The following is an 18,973-nucleotide window of genomic DNA, read 5'->3' as shown; positions in this document are numbered from 1 at the left end:
TTATCCAATGCTATCCGATACTCCTCACAACTCAATGCAAAATTACACCATTTCCCAGAATCCCGCAGTTCTAGGGCACTGCCGTCACCAACATCTCTGTGCTGACAATGCGACCACGCATTGTTGCAACAGGTGCAGTAGAACGAGTTCTGGGTGGGCGGAGCCAAGAGTGGGCGGGCGGGACTGAGACCGAGAGAGAGAGTGAGGGTGCGTGTCTGTATGTGTGTACACAGGAAACCTCATGCGAGTGAAAAGGAAACCGGTGACAAAGAGGGGAGAAGATACCCTGAACTAACCCTCAGCCACGCTCCCCAGTGGAGGTGGACACCAAGCTCGTACAACCCTGGAGAACACAACTTGCAACTCATCAAGTTCACCGTTGGGGTGATGTCCTCTTAAGGCGGGAAGCACTAACAGGTTTATTTGGTGTGGCTGTGTTCTCTTTTTTTTTCTTCACATGACAATAGGGAGACAGGACTTCCTGGTCTGATCTGTATGGGTTCATATGATCTACCAGTCTGTGCCAGAGACGAGTCACCCCAGGGGCTGGTAATCCTGCTTTGTAGGCCAGTGACGCTGTTGCCGTTGGAAGAAGAAGAAGAAGTAGAAGCAGCCTGTGCACTCAGCACCTGAGAAGAAGGAGCTGCACTGAGGATTGCTGCTCTGAGTTCAGGAGAATCTGTTTCGGTGCAAAACAATCGTTGGGAATCTGTTCTGGGTCCTTGAGGTCCACCACCCTACCTAGTTCACAACCTTCTGACAGGCCTTTAGTAGACGGAAACCACTCTTGGATCTACTTGGGAGGAGAAGAACCCAAAACAAACAATCCTCATCTGGGTTCGGAGAGAAAGGCTTCCCAGGATAGTCCAGGGTCTCGCCGCGCTGCCCCATGGAGAGCCCGGTGCCGCCGGACCAGGACGAGGCATTCGACTTCCTCTTCAAGCTCATCCTCATCGGGGACTCGGACGTGGGGAAGACCTGCGTGGTGCAGAGCTTCAAGTCGGGGCTGTTCTCGGAGAAGCAGCAGAACACCATCGGCGTGGACTTCACCGTGCGCACGCTCGACATTGACGGCAAGAGGGTCAAGGTGGGTCTTTAGGTAAAGGTTAGGAGTGGCTCACAAGGGACGTCGGTGGGGTCAGCGTGGGTTGGTGGTCCCTAATGTGGGGCATGATAGAAGCCAGTAAACCAGACAAGAAGCAAGGTTCTAAAGCCTCAAGATAGACTTTTGACCTCTGCACTCTTCACATCAAACACCTGATTCGCTGTGACTGATGCCGACACTAATTTGGGTGGATACACGTTTTAAATGAGTTCCTCATTTCAAAGCATAGAACAGGATCTTTATGACCTTGTAATGCCTGCAGCAAGGAGAAAGCAGGTGATCATTATCACCTGCTCCACGGTATCGGTTTGCATTACTAGGGCAGAGTTGGGGAACAGAGGCACACACACACACACACAAACGATTGTGTGGGAGTTTCTCTATCATTCATCTGGGGGATTTCCATTTGGTTAAAAGTGTGAACTGGCAACATAGATCTAGGCATAAATCACAACATTCTGGATATTCTTTCCCTCCAACAAGGGATGAGAGAGGGAACGCCCGCTCTCGGTTAAGTTCCATTCAAGACGCACACAAGAAAACAAGTCAGGCCTAAAGGCCGCATGCACTGCCTGCCGTTCAGGTTTAACCGCAACACAGAAGTATGGCAATTGTCTCCAAGAAAATAAGCCTGGAATGTGCTTTCACTGTCACTGGAGACTGGGAAGCAGAGGCACATATAGGTGCAGCACGGTGACGACGCAAGTCAGGAGTCAATTGCACCAATGTGTACGTTTCTAAAAGTAGGTTTCCTTTTCGTTGAGTGAGACCAAAGCAGGGGTCTTATATTTTCATGCCATTACTGACATGTAAAGCTAGGGAGGACACAAGATGAGATATAAACAGTTGAACGGCGAGGAAAACTAGGTGGCGGTCATTCCCACGTGGATGTGCTTGGTGCAATGGCAGTTAAACATTAGCAGACTTTCATATTTCACAACACAATCGTAGCAGGCGAAAATGCATTATTGAATGTCATTTCTCAATCTTATCTCTCTCTGGATCTGGATCACTCTCTCTTTCTCTCTCTCTCTCTCCCTCCTCTCTCTCTCTCTCTCTCTCCCTCTCTTGCTTGCTCTCTCTCTCCCTCTCTCCCCCTCCCCCTCTCCCTCTCTCTCATATTTTCTAAAGAATTACTCGTTGGACAAGTTGCTTCTCTGCACATTTGCATTTGAGACCAGTGGGACACACACACACACACACACACACACACACACACACACACACACACACACACACACACACACACACACACACACACACACTGACGCATAGATGCAGTTACCTGGCTCCAAAGGTCACATGGCTCCAGGTTAGCTAGGGACAGCAACATATTCAACGTCCTTCCTTAAGAAGGAAACTGAATTTTATTCATCAATAAAAAGTAATTGCAGTGACTAAATTCAATTCGAGCGGTTGATCTAATGTTACTCTTAGAACAGCTACTTGACAACTGGCTGTGTGTGTGTGTGTGTGTGTGTGTGTGTGTGTGTGTGTGTGTGTGTGTGTGTGTGTGTGTGTGTGTGTGTGTGTGTGTGTGTGTGTGTGTGTGTGTGTGTGTGTGTGTGCGCGCGTGTGTGTGTGTGCGCGTGTGTGTGTGTGTGTGTGTGTGCGTGTGTGCGCCCGCGTGCGTGTGTCCTCCTAAACAGATGCAGGTTTGGGACACGGCCGGCCAGGAGCGCTTTCGCACCATCACCCAGAGCTACTACCGTAGTGCCCACGGGGCAATGATTGCCTATGACATCACCAGGCAGGAAACCTTCGACTCGGTGAGACATTGGATCCAGGAGGTGGAGACCTATGGAGCCACCAACATAGTCCTGGTTCTTATAGGTGGGTCCTCATATAACTTGTCTGGAAAGTCGAAGCTCCCCGTGTATTTTTTCGATTTCAAAGCGGCGTCTCCGACATGCGCATGCGTACATGCGCCTACAACCAAGAATCGCAACGAGTCGTAAGATGCAGCTCGGAGCGACGAAAAGAAAGGCATATTCTTTCTCCACAAAAAGTTCCGAGTGCATTCATCTGTTCTTTTTGTAAAAAATATACCGTCCAGTTCGTCGGGGGGGGGGGGGGGGGGGGGGGGGGGGGGGGGGTATATAAACATGTGACTGCATGCAAATGTGTCCACAGACATGGTGACTAATGTATTATTGGCCCTTAACACTTATATTCAGAAACAACACTGCCTCAAAAGGCTATTGGCTTAAGCAACACCAGTAGAGGCATACTTTTCCCTGAACTTCTAAACGTTGCAAATGTGCAAAAACCTAATTATATATTTATGTGGCGTTCAGTCCAATGCTTAGAATATCTTTGGCATTCAGTAGGCCAATGCTGTAGTAAAGTATGACCAAGTGTTTCTTTCTGTTCAATAGATACTTTATCAATCCCCTGTAGGAGAAATGTTTAATGTTTCTCCCTAAAAAACAATAATGGTAAAAAGGAATTATACAAAACTTGACGGTAACTAAGTAAGTCAAACCGTCCAATCTGAAGGCTCTACTTAACCACTCCCCCTACTCACTTCCACCAATGCAAAGCGAACAGAACTGAGTAGGGGAGGGCGTAGCCTAACTAGTTTGTGAACGACCCATAGAAACGCATCGCAAATTCAATGTGAACATGTAGCCTATGAGGCTTTAATAAAATCCTGGACGATTTTGAAATTTCCTCACACATTCTTTTTAAAGTGTCCCAAAAAGAGTACGCGGAACCCATTTGATTCCTTCCTGTTCCACTGTTAAATAGCGGCGCAAATTGGTAATTTCAAGATAGACTTTGGTCATTTCTCTGCGTGAGAAATACGAAGTGTGGCGTGTGAGCGTGTACATGGGTTGAATTACGTGTTTCTCACACCGAATGCAAGAGACTTGAGTGCCCTATTCCTAGCACATCTTATATTTGGTGTCATGGTAGACTTATACACAATTAATGTAGCATGCATGGTGATGATGCATGCTTTTTTGACCACTTTAAAGGGAAGTCAAGAAAATTGTGGTTTGTGGGGTTATTTGCTGTGTTTGAAACAAAAGTTGGCCTATATTCAATGAGGAAAGAGACAGACGAATGAGATCACATAGTCATCATAGTAGCCTACAATTCATAGACCTACAGGAAACCATGCACATTCTATTATGTGCCATATTATTTAAGAAGCGAGAGAGTAGCGCGCTTTCACCGACAGGCTCAAACTGGATTTGTCTCCTCTTTGTTGGTCTCAAGGCAACAAGTGCGACCTGGAGACCAGTCGGCAGGTTGACTTCGACAATGCCTGCTCTCTGGCCACCGAGAAGGGGATGCTAATGGCTCTAGAGACCTCAGCCAAGGTATGATGCGCGCACACACGCACAAAGTTACTCCTAAAATACTATTTCAGCATCATCATTTATCCGTTTTGTCTGTGTGTCTGTGTGTGTGTGCTAATAGAAGAGACAAAACGTGGACGATGCCTTCATGCTGATGGCCAGGGAACTGCTTTTGCGCAACGGCATGAGCGTCCAGCAGGGGGTGCCAGCGAGCGAGCCCCGTGGGCTCCTCCGGTCCAACTCTCGCCCGGTGAACGGCACCTACCCTCCGCCGCCACCGGAGAATAAGTCGTGTTGTTGAAGATGGGATACGAAAAAGGACGATGGAGGCAATGAAACGAACAAAAAAAACAATGGATCAAATGTATACTGGAATTTAACAATTTTTGAAGAAGAAGAAAAAAAAGAGAAAAGACTGGACGATATCGAGTGCAAGAAGAGGAAGAACGAGGGGTATTGTTGATAATTATAGCCCAAGTTGCATGAAACTTCGAAAACACCATGAAGTATTTTAAACACAGCCTTACACTGATGTGGAGCTATTTTTGTAAGCCTATGCATATTAATAAATTGTACCAACTATGTAGACTCGTGGGACCGTCCAGATATTTAAACTCGCGAGATTGGGGTGGTCTCACGAGACTACCAGATAAGTGTTTGGCGGAACCATGGCGGAACCCAACTATAATGTCTCGCTGCGGCTTGTGGACAATCCAACGTCCAAGTGCTGTCACGTGATTCCACTTGCCACCCCCACTGACGTCTGTGAAATGAGTTTTTGATGGGTCCACTCCTTAAGCCAGGGGTGTTTCTAGGTGTCTTAAACATCCGGGGCTTAGCCCAGACGGAAAATGAAAATGCCAAAATGATTTCTATGCTTTATTTTGCATGACATTTTTTTCCTAATGCTTCACCTGAATAAACAAAATGCGCAGTTTATTATAGCTTAAAATAGCTACCTGACTGCTGTGCTGCTTATCCCCGAATGTCTAAAGTTCCATTCAAGTTATTTCAGAGTAAAATTACAAGTGAGACAGACTTTACACACACACACATCTGACTGGGGATAGGATAAGTTAATTCACTTGAGGTGCTAAAAAGGTTATGTTTTTAAACTGTTTATTCTCTTGCCATAAGGACTATCTAGACTAGGCTAGTACTTATAAATAATTATAAATATTTTTACTTTTATTTTATTTTTTTAACCCAAAAATTATATTCAGGGCTAATTAAACACAGGGTCTGTGATTAGGATGTCTGGGTTCAGGGTCTGCGTTCAGGGCCTAATCGACCAGGTAAACACGCGTCCTGCCGTCCTCCGAGCTCCAGGAAACCAAGTTCCAGGTGGTTAATATTTAGCTCAGACGTCGTTCACTCAATACATTCATGATCCAAAATCTGACCGCAGCTGACCTCAGATCTGGTGAACTGGGCATTTATTTATTTCACTTCATATGTTTCGATCAATCCTGTTGCTGGAGGCAGAGTTATATGCAGACAAACTAGACCAGCCCATGAACATTTTAAAATGTAAATACAGACATTCCTGTATAATTAAGGTGTATGACAGCTCCCTCTACTGGACAACAGTCTCACACCAAACTACATTTTCCGTTTGCATCAACGTAGCTATAGTACATTGATGCGAGACGGGTTGGTGGACTGAACGTGCTGTAGCAGAGAATGGCCTGCGGGGCAGTATGTACATTGTTAAATACATGAATAGTATTGATGCGCGGTTCAGGTTTTTTTAACACCCGCCCCAACACAACCCGTTAGGAGATCTGAACCGCCCCTTCCAGCCTGCAAAAATATGCGCCGATAATTATGGCGACACATTAGTGCCATAATTCACTAATGTGATAAAAGATGCATTCGGGCGTATTATATTATTCCACACGCGTAGATATTAACTGCGAGCGCGCAAATAGCCTCTCGCGCGCGCAAATTACCTCAGCGCGCGCAAAACAGCCTCTCGCGCGTAACAGCCTCTCGCGAAAGATGTTTTTACGCTCGCTCGAATTTAATTTTGGCACTATGGGGGAGGGAACCAAGGCAGGGCTGGCTTTCCTATGATTGGCCGTTTCTGAAGCGCGATATTTGATTGACAGCCCTCCTCAGCCCTCCTCTCATTCAATTCTGAATTGTTCAGTAAATGGCTGAAACGATATACGTATTGTAACTCCAGATTCTATGAGTATAGGCGCAGCCTTTTAAGTGTCGGCCTCATTGTCCTTTAAATAGCTGAAGAAAAGCTGTTTATTGGGAGCAGAACGTCCGCCGGCGCCCGACTCATCTCATTTCTCATCTCATTTTCGTCCGCTTATCCGGGGTCGGGTCGCGGGGGGAGCAGCTCAAGCAGGGGGCCCCAGACTTCCCTTTCCCGGGCCACATTGACCAGCTCTGACGGGGGGATCCCGAGGCGTTCCCAGGCCAGTGTTGAGATATAATCTCTCCACCTAGTCCTGGGTCTTCCCCGAGGTCTCCTCCCCACTGGACGTGCCTGAAACACCTCCCAAGGAAGGCGCCCGACTAGCCTATATCTGCGAAATGCGGACGTCGTTGAGGCACGCCGCACGCGGACGTAATTGAGGCCCACGCTGTTGGTGGTCGGGGATTACACATTTTTCAGTGCTACGGCTCACGCCTAGGGATAACCCAATAGCAATAGCCTTAAAAGGCTGCGCCTATACTCATAGAATCTAGAGTTACAATACGTAACTATCGTTTCAGCTATTTACTGTACAATTCAGAATTGAATGAGAGGAAGGCTGAGGAGGGTGTCAATCAAATATCGCGCTTCAGAAACGGCCAATCATAGGAAAGCCCGCCCTGCCTTGGTTCCCTCCCCCATAGTGCCAAAATTAAATTCGAGCGAGCGTAAAAACATCTTTCGCGAGAGGCTGTTACGCGCGAGAGGCTTTTTTGCGCGCGCTGAGGTAATTTGCGCGCGCGAGAGGCTGTTTGCGCTCGCAGAGATCATTTGCGCGCTCGCAGTTAATATCTACGCGTGTGGAATAAGATAATACGCCCGAATGCATCTTTTATCACATTAGTGAATTATGGCACTAATGTGTCGCCATAGATAATGACCCAAACCCGACCCAACCCGAGAAAAAAAAAAAAAAACTTTTTTTTTTCTTTTTTTTTTTGTTCTGAATGAGCTTGTGTGGAGGAAAGCTTGTTAGGCTGTGGAGCCGACCCACGGCATGAATGCCGAAGTAGGTTCGATGTACCTGTTTTATGCCCGTCGTATTTGTACAGCATCTCACACTCAAAGCAGACAACGGTGTCATCGGACAAGACGACACTTCCAAAATTTTCCCAAACCTTGCTTTTTTGGCCCACCTTCGTCAGAACCTTTGCATCACCCTTTTTTAACTTTTCTCTAATCAAGTTAGCCATGTCTTCATCGGTACGACGGAGTATTAGAGCCACACGTGAAGATTTTTTTTTTTTTGCCGTGACGAGATTAAAGTCGACATGACATTTCAACTTTATACTCGACATTTTGAGTTTAATGTCGACATGTTGACTTTAAAGTCGACGTGTCGACTTTAAACTCGAAATGTCGAGAATAAAGTTGAAACATCATATCGTCTTTAATCTCGACGTGTCCATTTTCCGTTCCTCTGTCAGCACGCAGACGCTCCGGGCATCCTCCCAAGCGTGCATCGGATGACACTAAGTAGTCATCCGCTGTAGTAGTGCGGCATTGCCATCAGTGGTTGCATTGACGGTTTTAGTCGCTATATTGTTTGGATGGAGGCCTACACCACAAACAATGGGTTGGCAATAACCCCAGGGTTATTGCCGACTACTTAGTGTCATCCGCTGCACGCTTGGGAGGATGCCCGGAGCGTCTGCGTGCTGACAGAGGAACGGAAAACTGACACGTCGAGATTAAAGTCGATATGATGTTTCAACTTTATTCTCGACATTTCGAGTTTAAAGTCGACGCGTCGAGATTACAGTCGACATGACATTTCAGCTTTATTCTCGACATTGAGTCTAATGTCGACTTTAAAGTCGACGTGTCGATTTTAATCTCGTCACGGCAAAAATAAATAAAAATCTTCACCTGTGGCCCTAATACTCTGTCGTATCATCGGAGATCTCCAAGAGGTTTTGGCGGTGTAAACAACTACGGACACCATATAGGGAAAAACTATTCGATTAAGCAGGTGGAACGCTGCCGCCTGGTGGTCGTTGATTGAGAATTAGTGATATCAGACTTTGACCCAAACCCGCCCGCAACCGCAATATTTTATAAATATCAAACCCAAACCCGCCCGACCCACGGGTAACCCGCGGGTGTCTGCGGGTCACGGGTCGACCCGCGCACCACTAATGAATAGGCTTGAATTTAGTAGTGATATGGAGGTTTCATATTTTTACAAAATGGATTATGTGAATATTGCTGAATAACAATCATGTATATTAAATGTATTGCAGGAGTTTAGCTTGACATTAACCAAGATAAAGGACAAATAAATGAACCGCACCAAATATGTAGAAGTCAATGTGGGCTTTTAATATAGAAACAAAAACACTTGACAGAGGTTGAATACAAGTTGAATACAATTCAACACACAGAAACCAGAGGAAAACATTTTCCCAAATGAATCTTTTCAAAATGTCACCACCATTCTGAAAGCAAGTGAAGAGGTTTGTGTTAAAGCAGTCCTCCCTGACCAGCTCTGTCCCTGACTCTAAACCCTGACTCTCAACCCTAACGCTAAACCCTCTGAGGGCAGGAAGACGCGCCTTCCGTGTAAAGGTTCGAACCACAGAGAAGGAAGAAAAGAGGAAGCAGTAGAGAGTAGTGAAGTAGTGAGGTTAGTGACAGACGTGAGGGAAAGGCGTGTGGAAGCACACGGTTACATGTGGGGTCAAGAAGATCACTCCCACATTGATCCATCAGCCTCAGACAGCTGAGCTCAGCAGGTCTTCTGGAGGACGAGGCTCAGATGAACTGAGGAGACGGGACCAGCAGGATGTCAGGATCAGGGCGGGTTTAGCTCAGATGTGTCTACCCCCGACCACACAGGATCAGGTGAGGTTCAGCTCAGGTGTGTCTGCCCGGATCAAAAAAGGACATTGATTAGGTTCAATATTCAAAAGATGCAACATTATCTGAACCAAAGATAAGTCATTAAGGAGCAGGCAGGCTTTAGGGCGCCTTGCTCAAGGACACATCACTGTATTCTGAGGACTTGAACCCGGCACCATTGGTTTGAGAGTTGAACCCCCAACCCCCTACCTAGTCCACTATGTCCAGATAATGCAAACTTACGAGGAATCCTTGATGGTAGAGTCCTGGTGGTCCTCAGGATTTGCCTTCCAGATGTACGGCTTCTCCATCAGTCCTCCAGATTCCTGGTCTGGTTACAAACGTAATTCGTCTCTAATGTAAGGTAACAAACACAGTAGTAGTTGGGCTCTAATGTAAGGTAACAAACACAGTAGTAGTTTGTCTCTAATGTAAGGTAACAAACACAGTAGTAGTTGGGCTCTAATGCAAGGTAACAAACACAGGAGTAGTTGGGCTCTAATGCAAGGTAACAAACACAGTAGTAGTTTGTCTCTAATGTAAGGTCACAAACACAGGAGTAGTTGGGCTCTAATGGTGCGTAACAAAGTAGTAGCTGTAGTTTGTCTGGTAAACAACCACAATAGTATGCCGTAACTTGTACTGGACAAACTAATCCTGCGTTACAACAAGTCCACTCTGTTTATATTAGGCAAACTTACGAGGATCCTGGTTGGTGGAGTGATGTCGTCCTCCAGAGTCTTGCCTCCTCCATCAGCTCCCCTCAGCCAGAGTCCTGATCTGGAACAAACAGCGCAAGTCTGGCCCTAAAGTCTGGTAACAAACATGTAGTTTGTCTTATTTTTAAGCCCTTTATTTTGTTTGGTTAATACAAACGTACAATCCTTGGTGGTAGAGTGATGGTCATCCTCCAGATTCATGGCTCCTCTACCAGCTCGCCTCCGCTCCAGAAACACGTTCTAGTAAGAAAACACAGCGGTAGTTGGTTAACGCATGTCAAAGTAACAGCTGTATTTTGCCCTTTAAGTCAACCATGCAAGTAAACAAACTTACGAGGAATCCTTGTTGGTCGATTCCTAGTCGTCCTCCAGCGTCTCTGCTCCTCCAGCAGCTCTCCTCAGACAGAGTCCTGGTCTGGAACAAACAGCGGAAGTCTTGCTTCAACATGTGGTAAAACAGATGTAGTCGTCTGGTATATATGGTACAAACGCCGGTAGTTTGTGGTAGCAGTATTCTACGAGAAGTGGCAGTGAGTGTGTTGATCACTTCAGAGTCAAGCTCCATCTACCCCACGACAGACGTCCTTCACCAGGCAGGGCCTCCACCAGCTCCTCCACCAGGCAGGGCCTTCAGCGCGGCTCCTCCATCAGCTCCTTCAGCACGGCTCCTCCATCAGCTCCTTCAGCCATGGATTCCTGGTCTGGTTACAAACACAGTTGGTCTCAGCAGTAAATCACCTGGGGACGCAACACAGCCCACCTCCTGCATCCGAGGTTCACTTGTAAAATGGAAGACAAATTTAAACACTTAAATTACGTCTGCAGATTGTCACGTTCAGCAATTCATCCACTACGGTCTTAGCAGCACTAGTAACATTAATGGCTCATATGACTCTTGCATAACCCCCGTATGAATTAATTCAAATCACAGCTTGGCACAGAATTAAAAAGTCATAAGATGATCAAAACCAGACCTAAACTACCGTGGATTTTAGTGTTTCAGAAGAGCTTGGTGATGGTTACCCTCTGGTCCGGTGCTGCAGGCCCCTGGTCTCCAGCCTCAGTCTCCGGTCCACCCTGGCACCACAAGCCTCCGGTCCCCAGCCTCTCAGCCTCGCCTTTCAGCTACAGCAGCAGGTTTATATCAGCATTTGCCCAACAATAAACTTAATTGACCCATCCGAAACCGAGTTACACAATTAATTGAACTATTATTTCATAACTCAAGGCTAGAAAAGACTTGAGACCAGACATGAGCATCCCGCTTTTGGGAATGAAGACAGAGCAGTCCACAAGTTTAAAGAAGTGGTACAGGCCATGCATTGAAACTGACCTGAGAAGACCTGTTCTGGAGGACTTCTGACAGGAGGTGGAGGTCTGGCTCTGGGTGAGGAGGTGGAGGTCTGGCTCTGGGCGAGGAGGTGGAGGTCTGGCTCTGGGTGAGGAGGCAGACACCTTGGGACAAACTACATGTTACCTTGTTAACCTTGTACAGTTCTAGAGTATCTTCTACTGTAAGATGTGGGAATTACGGCCATTATTTTAGCTTTGATATTATCCAGTCGGTAACTCTGCACCAAAGTCGTTGTTTAACGTCATTCCATTGGGTAGGGTTTAACTTCTGTGGCAATTAATGACAGCAGATATTTGGAACGTACAAAAGCTGAAGTAACAAAGAACACTAAGCAGTATCGATATTAAATCAAATATACTCAGCCATATTCAGGTGCTGGGTTCCGTTGAAGAAATGTCAAATTATCTTCCACCTTGAAATGATTTTCAGCCTTCCGATGTCAAAAATGGGCACGCAAGTAGAACGCTGTTTTGTACGCAGTGAGAGTCCCGCAACGTCATCGTGATTAAAAGTATGGCGCAACCATCGGAAATTATCAACATATTGTACGACGTACGCGTCAGTATGTAATTAATATCAAACTTAAGTTGTTTAAGATAGGGGCAACAATTCCCAATGGAAACCGACAATAGAGTTAGTAAAAACCAAAATAGTTTCCGTTGGCAACGGCTCGAGGTTACGCAAATACAATCAAGAATGATCCGCCAGATTCCCTCAGGGGACTCCCGTCCAACTAACTGCCAGGTGGTTTCTCATGGTTGTCAAGACTACAATGTTCTATGCTAACCATTGGGACTAAATCAAGTGACCGCACTCAGAACCTTCCATGGCGGGAAGCACAAACCGTCCGACTGGAATCCGAACATTCCGGCCGGAACCAACCAAAGAAAAAACAGAACCAGCACCTCACCTTGAGCTGAACGGAGGAAGATCCTGAGGTCCAGCGATGGTCTTCATTAAAACACAGCCAACAGACTTACCTTGAGGAGATCTGTTTGTTGCTGTTGGTCATTACTACTATTCAGTGTACCTTTACATTATTATGCACCCAGTGTGTACAACTTATATCACTCAAAACCATACGAAGAACCAAACTACCATGTACGTCCCACAACAACTTTAAACCTAAAAACATTCAATACAAAACCGTGTCTACATTTTACAATTATCTAGATTATTCAGGGTACAAACCATACAGAGCAAATCTAAACGTTGAGCTCACAGAGAGCCGACCATAGCCCTGCAACATCACCCTGACCGCCTCATCACCAACAGCAAATCATGCCAGCCAGCCAACCATTCCTGAACTATCAACCATCTTCATGGTTTAAAGATTTACAGACTTGACATTCCATTGTGTTCTAATCACCTTAGTCTGCTCCCTCATTACTTATAAAACTCTACATCTCTATCACTAGAGTGTTGCATCCTACTCATGGGGGTGTGGTCTGAGTGAGCAGAGATGCATGCTGGGATACAGTGCTGTCTGAAGTCTTCAGTTCCATAGACACGCCCCTCAGGAGAAACCAAGTGTTGAGAATCTGTCATGACATCAGTTGCATGAGCTGGAATATCCTTCAAGATGGCGCCAGGATTCTCAGAGGAGAAAGCCCAGAGGAAGATGTGTGGGTTCTTCCTCTCAGCCAGTGGAACACAACAACGGTCTTCATCAGAGTACCATGGAACACTTTGAAACATTCTCCTCTTTACACTTTGAAGCCCCAGTGAAGGTTTCCTTACCTCCTCAGCTGAATAGCACAACTTCTGCTCGAAGAGCGCACTAGCTGGAGTTCTGATTCTGAGTTCTGGTTCTGATTTAAGGGAACCAATCGTTCAGCTAGTCCTGTCCGAAACAAATACAGTTCAGCCTGAGAAGACGTGCAACTGAGAGCAAGACAAGATCCACAGGGCTCTCCATCAATCCAGCCAGGTAGGAAGAGCCGTCTCATTACAGGTCTGAAGGTCATCTTGAACATCCATTTAGGTCCCTTTCCCACGTCAGACTCCTTGTGGAATTCCTTTTGGTGTCCATCCTCCATTGATCCTGATTAGTGTAGTCCTAGTTTGAAGTCACTGATCTGAACACGCCGCTTGCATCCTTTTACACTCGAGTTGGATACTCTCCTTCCTGCCCAGTGTGTTGGATCTCGCTCCGGAGCGTCGCTCAGGGCTCTTCATGTCCACTGGAGGCCCTTAAGTAAACGTGTGGCCGTCCATCAGGTATGATTTAGTTGACCATTCCAATATCCCAAGCCAATCACACAGACCCCCGTATGCACATTATCACTGTCAAAGCAAGCCGGACACACACACACACACACACACAGAACCCAGGACAGGCACGTAGAACCCCATGCCAGGTGTGAGTGGGAGACACACACACACAGTAGAACCCTAGCGATGCACAAAAATCATCCATCTCATGTCAAACCCAAACGCACAAACCACTGAGCCATAGAAGGCCAAACATTCATGCAGGGTAAAAACCTAATGCCAAATAACATTCCATCATCCCCCCCCCCCAGCTCTCCTGCCAGGGCACCCAGAACAGAACAACCAACGTCTCCAGAGACGTGAATTATGTCCAACATTCTTCAGTGGCGTCCCACATTGGTGTTGGATTATGCTTGGCGTCTCCAGTGTGTCCCAGGTTGATTCAACATCTCTGAAGTCATGTCTTTGTAGTCCAGTGGTTTCCTGAATGAGGGGCCGTCACAGATGCAAACGGTGCAGCTTTAGTCAGCCTGAGGACAGGAAGGAGGTCATCTGTTCAGAAGACCACCCAGTGGAGGGGGTTGGCTCTTGAGGAGCAGGATCCATATGGGGATGGCCCCAAATAAGATCTTCTTGGAAATGAAACCGTTCCTGAGGAGTCACGATGCCTCGAGGGGACTGTTGAATGTGTTTCATGGTTCTCTGTGTCAGACTGAAGTTGTGTTTTAGTTGTTGAGATGAGGAGCCCCCTCATCTCCCCCTGGTGTTTCTCCTTCTGAATCCCTGTCTCCATCTTTAAGAACTTTCCAGTCCATGTAACTGACGTCACGACAGTATCCCAAACACTCGGTTTCCCCTGAGGGGGCGTGTCTACAGACCTGTAGACTTCAGACAGCTCTGTATCCCAGCATGCACCTCTGCTCAATCAGACCACTCCTTCATCAGTAAAGCAACACTCATGTAATGAAGATGCAGAGCTCAGGAGAGTAGAATGAAAGAAGACTGAAGATATCAGAACCCAACCCATTACTCCAGCTTACAACAATAACTTGGAGCCTGTAACCATTTTAACAAATCATTAAAACCAACATAAACCAAACTAAGTAACCCATGAACCAATAAAACATCCTTACTATGCAGATCAACCTTCAGGTAACAGGTTAACTCACCAGGAAGCCAAAATACATCAATGTGACTGCCCAAGAGTAATGAGAAATGAATGACTTACAGTTTGCAGTTATGCTTCATGGTAAAGTTGGGATACTCACAGAACTGCAGTTAAATATCCATGATAGACCTTTGAAGGGAGGAACAGTTTACTCATGGTCCAAATTTCAAATGAGTTAAACCACCACAATCCCCGATTTCCTTCACACATTATCAGTGATTTATATTCAACATACAAGTCACGTCAGTTGTGCTTTGCCACACAATTCTACTTACATCAGGTTCAGTTGAGATGCTCCTCGTTACTTCAAAAAGTCTTTAACCTGTGAAACTGGAAGAGATGTTAAATAAGTCACAACAGACCTCAAAACAGTACACAAACAAATGTACTGTCCGGTTCCCTTTTAAGTGAAACGCACCAGATGCAACCAATTAACTAATTAAGAAAACCACCTGGCAGGCGAGCTGCGGCAGGGGAGCTAATTAGTAAAACTCAATGCAGGTTCGGCACCCTGTGGTCTTCTTGGTAACAGTGAGAGGTTATTTCAGCTCTTTGATCAGTCTTTGATCTTAAATGACCTCCCTCATTTTTATTAAAGGGATGAGTCTGATTTAGATTCAAACTTCAAAACGAAAAAAGTCTTCATTCAATTCACCTTACTATGTGCGCGAGTGTGTGTGTGTGTGTGTGTGAGAAGGAAGCTTTCATCAAAGAGACTCATTCATTGGTTAAACTGGAGTCATCGCCTACCACCACACACACACACACACACCATATAGATTCACACCACAGATACACACATAGATTCACACACAATATTGATACACACGACATATAGATACAAACCATATGCACACACAAATGACAGGTACAAACCATATATGTATAGATATATATATACGCACACACCATAGGTATACTATACACGATATAGATACGCACACACCAGTTACACACCACATAGATACACACCATAAAGATAAACACACCAAATAGACAGACACCAAAGATTAACTTAATATAGATACAAACTAGATAGCCCCCCCCCCCCCCACACACACACACACTGTGCTAACCCGGTCCTTGGAGGGTCGGGTTCCAGGTACGAATCACACGGGGATCAGGGTTTAAAACCGTTTGCGTCGTTTATTGCAACAGGCAATTATGGTTCACACATGGAACACAATCATTCAGTCCTAGGGTCTCCGTGAGCCTCCATCTCCGCGTCGCTGCCGTGCTGTCCTCCTGTCTGTCCTCGACCTCCTTTTAACATGGCTCCTCTGCCACCGGCCAGGTGTCCCCCAATCTCGCTGATTGGGGAGGCGAAAGGGCTGCTCTCGGTCGCCGTCTGGTGGGTGACGGCGGTACACGCCGTCTACCACTGTACCTCGGCCCCGCCCGGGCCGAGGTTTAAGGGGCGGGATGCCACAACACACACACACACACACACACACACACACACACACACACACACACACACACACACACACACACACACACACACACACACACACACACACACACACACACACACACGCGCACAGATCTGACTGGGGATAGGATAGGTTAATACACTTGAGGTGGTAAACAGGTTGTTGTTTATTGTCTTGCCAGAAGGACTACGTCTCTCTAGACTAGGCCACTCATAAATGTTTATGAATAATTGTATTTATTTTTTTCCCCAAAGATCATATTCGGGGCTAATTAAATAACATCCGAGGCTTTATCCCCGAATAAAACAGCATAGGGACGCCACTGCCTTAAGCTAACGTATTTATCCACGATAGCAGACACTTTAAATAATAGGTTTTTTTTTAAATTACATGCAACTTATTTCAAATTTCAAATAGTATACTAGGTACATACAAATATACATAAAGGAAAATCTACGAAAATGAAATGGCTAAAGTTAATGCAAAATTATGATGTAGTCGAGTTCAAACAGTCTCTAATTGCATTCTTTGGAAGTTAATTCTGACTGATATACTGTTATCTTCCACAGCATGAAATAACACATCTCAGGAAGTGGTGGCGCTCCACTGTGTTGGAGAATCTCCATACTGAAGGGTATAGTTCTTCTGAAGCAGATGTGCTGTGAATTCCAATATTAACACAACCGTAACAATGACCTACAAAAACTATTTGTGTGTGTGCGTGCGTGTGTGTGTGTGTGTGTGTGTGTGTGTGTGTGTGTGTGTGTGTGTGTGTGTGTGTGTGTGTGTGTGTGTGTGTGTGTGTGTGTGTGTTTGTGCAGTCATTGCAGACGGTTTGCTCATTTCACGGAGGAGGGCAGAGAGATGGCAAGAGGAACTCTACCACCTATCTTCGGTATCCCGAGGAAGCGCAAAGTGTCCGATAATAATGGATACCAATTCCAAGAAACTTTGAATCGAAATGAAATCATATATTGATGGTTAATATACACGGCAAGAAAATTAAAATAAATTGCAAAGCAAACAATTTCTGTTCCCTCTTTCTTCATTTGTCACGTGAAGTCGTCCCCCATTTTGTTATGCTTTTCCATCATGGCCAGTACTTTTTTTTTATTATTATTATATCAATATTAATTTAAACAAAAATAAATTAATCTAAAGAAATAAATCGACTCTCTCTTCCTCTCAATTCAATCCTGTTATTTGTTATTTTTAATCCGACTGTACATTACTTTGAAAGGATGAACCTCAGTTTTGTGATTTAGACCTCACTTGACCACACTCCCAGAGGTCCACGGTGCAATGTTTTTTTTCAACACTGTGATGCTGACAGCGTTACCCGCCTACATTTTTTTCCTTTGGCGGCCCTCAGTCAAATTTTGGGTTCCTAAATTAATTGGCCCTGAGCTGTCAAAACTTTGAGAACCCCTGTTGTAGACCAACTTCGGAAAACTGTAGTTCCACCATAGAAACGCTAGAGGTCAGCAATACTCCGCGTCGCGCAATGACGTCGGTTAGGAAAGGTGGAGTCCAATTCATTTTAAACAGCGCTGTCTTTTCCTATGTTAGAAAGGAAGCACATTTTCATCTCTCCTTGACCCGATGACGTTTTCCACAAAGGTTAAGTAAAGGATAGGAGATTTGACTATTCGTAGAGGAATAGGGACACAGCTAAGGAGTCTCACCGCGTCCGCCATCTTGTCGTCAAGTGACAACACTTGGACGTTGGATGTCCATGTCCTACAGGCTGCAGCGAGACCTTACTCGAACCCAGGGTCAGCTGGCCCATGCTGGGGGGGAACAATGTGAAATGGTTGTCAGTTCTCTTTCCACATAGCCGACCCCCAAACGAAACATTTCTTGACACAGGGGTTTCTTCAATCATTGAGCCTAGTTGTTGTTTTTTGCCAGATTACTAAAACCTATGGAGTATAACCACATTATGCCTCCCAAATTGTCAAAATAGTTTGGTGTGTTTATGCGAATGTTGGACAGTGATTTTTTTAGGTATTATTATAGGCTGTTTGGACAACAATTCCACCAATAAAGACCCATATCTTTATTTCCTACAACAGTCACTGGTCTTCTTTTTGTTCTTGTTCTCTGAGACTGATGCATAATGTGGGGACCTTTTTACGATGCTCGGATTAGGATATATAACGTTAACGGATATTAAAACGACAATTACGCACCTCTGCTGCACCTCACTACTTTGGCCACTAGAGAGAGGTGTACTACAGATATTTAGACGTCATTCCAAATACTAATGGTTTCGACCTTCGTAGTAACAGAAATAGGAATATAGGCCAACAGATTGAGTGAGTTTGTAATTTTTTGGTTTCATACAGGGCTTGTAAATGGTTGTGGTCATTGCGATGTGACGATGCGATGTACAAGCCCTATATCCCCCTATAAAATCAGTTGCATGCAAAACTACACACATATGCAGACAAACATGTACGCACACACACAAACGTATCACACGTGTATCACATACAAAAACACACGCACACACACGCACGCACACACACACAGCTGGCCTCCATCCGATTGTGCGTAAGACAGAACTCATCTGTTTTCTGTCATGTTTGCTTGTTAATTGATGGCCATGTAATCATG

At 45.5% G+C, this 18,973-nt stretch overlaps 1 protein-coding gene and 1 long non-coding RNA gene across 8 annotated transcripts; one reads left to right on the top strand and one right to left on the bottom strand.

The window, feature by feature from the left end:
- Positions 1 to 183: 183 nt before the first annotated feature.
- LOC132447348 (ras-related protein Rab-19-like) lies at positions 184 to 5,368 on the top strand. The gene is made up of 4 exons (XM_060037973.1): positions 184 to 1,087; positions 2,755 to 2,938; positions 4,331 to 4,434; positions 4,535 to 5,368. Exons 1-4 carry the CDS (start codon positions 890 to 892, stop codon positions 4,712 to 4,714), a joined length of 666 nt encoding a protein of 221 aa, XP_059893956.1. The 5' UTR covers positions 184 to 889; the 3' UTR covers positions 4,715 to 5,368.
- A 3,540-nt stretch (positions 5,369 to 8,908) lies between these two features.
- On the bottom strand, positions 8,909 to 15,409 carry LOC132447597 (uncharacterized). 7 transcript variants are annotated; one of them, XR_009523154.1, is made up of 9 exons: positions 15,197 to 15,409; positions 11,529 to 15,050; positions 11,209 to 11,310; positions 10,755 to 10,923; positions 10,520 to 10,600; positions 10,347 to 10,425; positions 10,168 to 10,279; positions 9,710 to 9,820; positions 8,909 to 9,445 (listed from the first exon to the last, which is right to left on the bottom strand). It is a non-coding gene; the product is annotated as an uncharacterized LOC132447597 (long non-coding RNA). The 7 variants fall into 7 exon arrangements; XR_009523155.1 differs by having other exon boundaries at positions 8,909 to 9,491; positions 9,677 to 9,792; XR_009523156.1 differs by having other exon boundaries at positions 8,910 to 9,491; positions 9,710 to 9,792.
- Between the last annotated feature and the right edge of the window lie 3,564 nt (positions 15,410 to 18,973).

The sequence above is a fragment of the Gadus macrocephalus genome, chromosome 19 (genome assembly GCF_031168955.1).
Source record: "Gadus macrocephalus chromosome 19, ASM3116895v1".
Lineage (NCBI taxonomy): Eukaryota > Metazoa > Chordata > Actinopteri > Gadiformes > Gadidae > Gadus > Gadus macrocephalus.
Note: the sequence above shows the minus strand (reverse complement) of the source record. Positions and strands in the feature narration are given on the sequence as shown.

Excerpts from the sequence above, each read along its gene's own strand:
- LOC132447348 (XM_060037973.1), top strand. The coding sequence starts at position 890 with ATGGAGAGCCCGGTGCCGCCGGACCAGGACGAGGCATTCGACTTCCTC. Across the intron at positions 1,088-2,754 it reads TTGACGGCAAGAGGGTCAAG|ATGCAGGTTTGGGACACGGC; the intron begins GTGGGTCTTTAG and ends CCTCCTAAACAG. Across the intron at positions 2,939-4,330 it reads CATAGTCCTGGTTCTTATAG|GCAACAAGTGCGACCTGGAG; the intron begins GTGGGTCCTCAT and ends GTTGGTCTCAAG.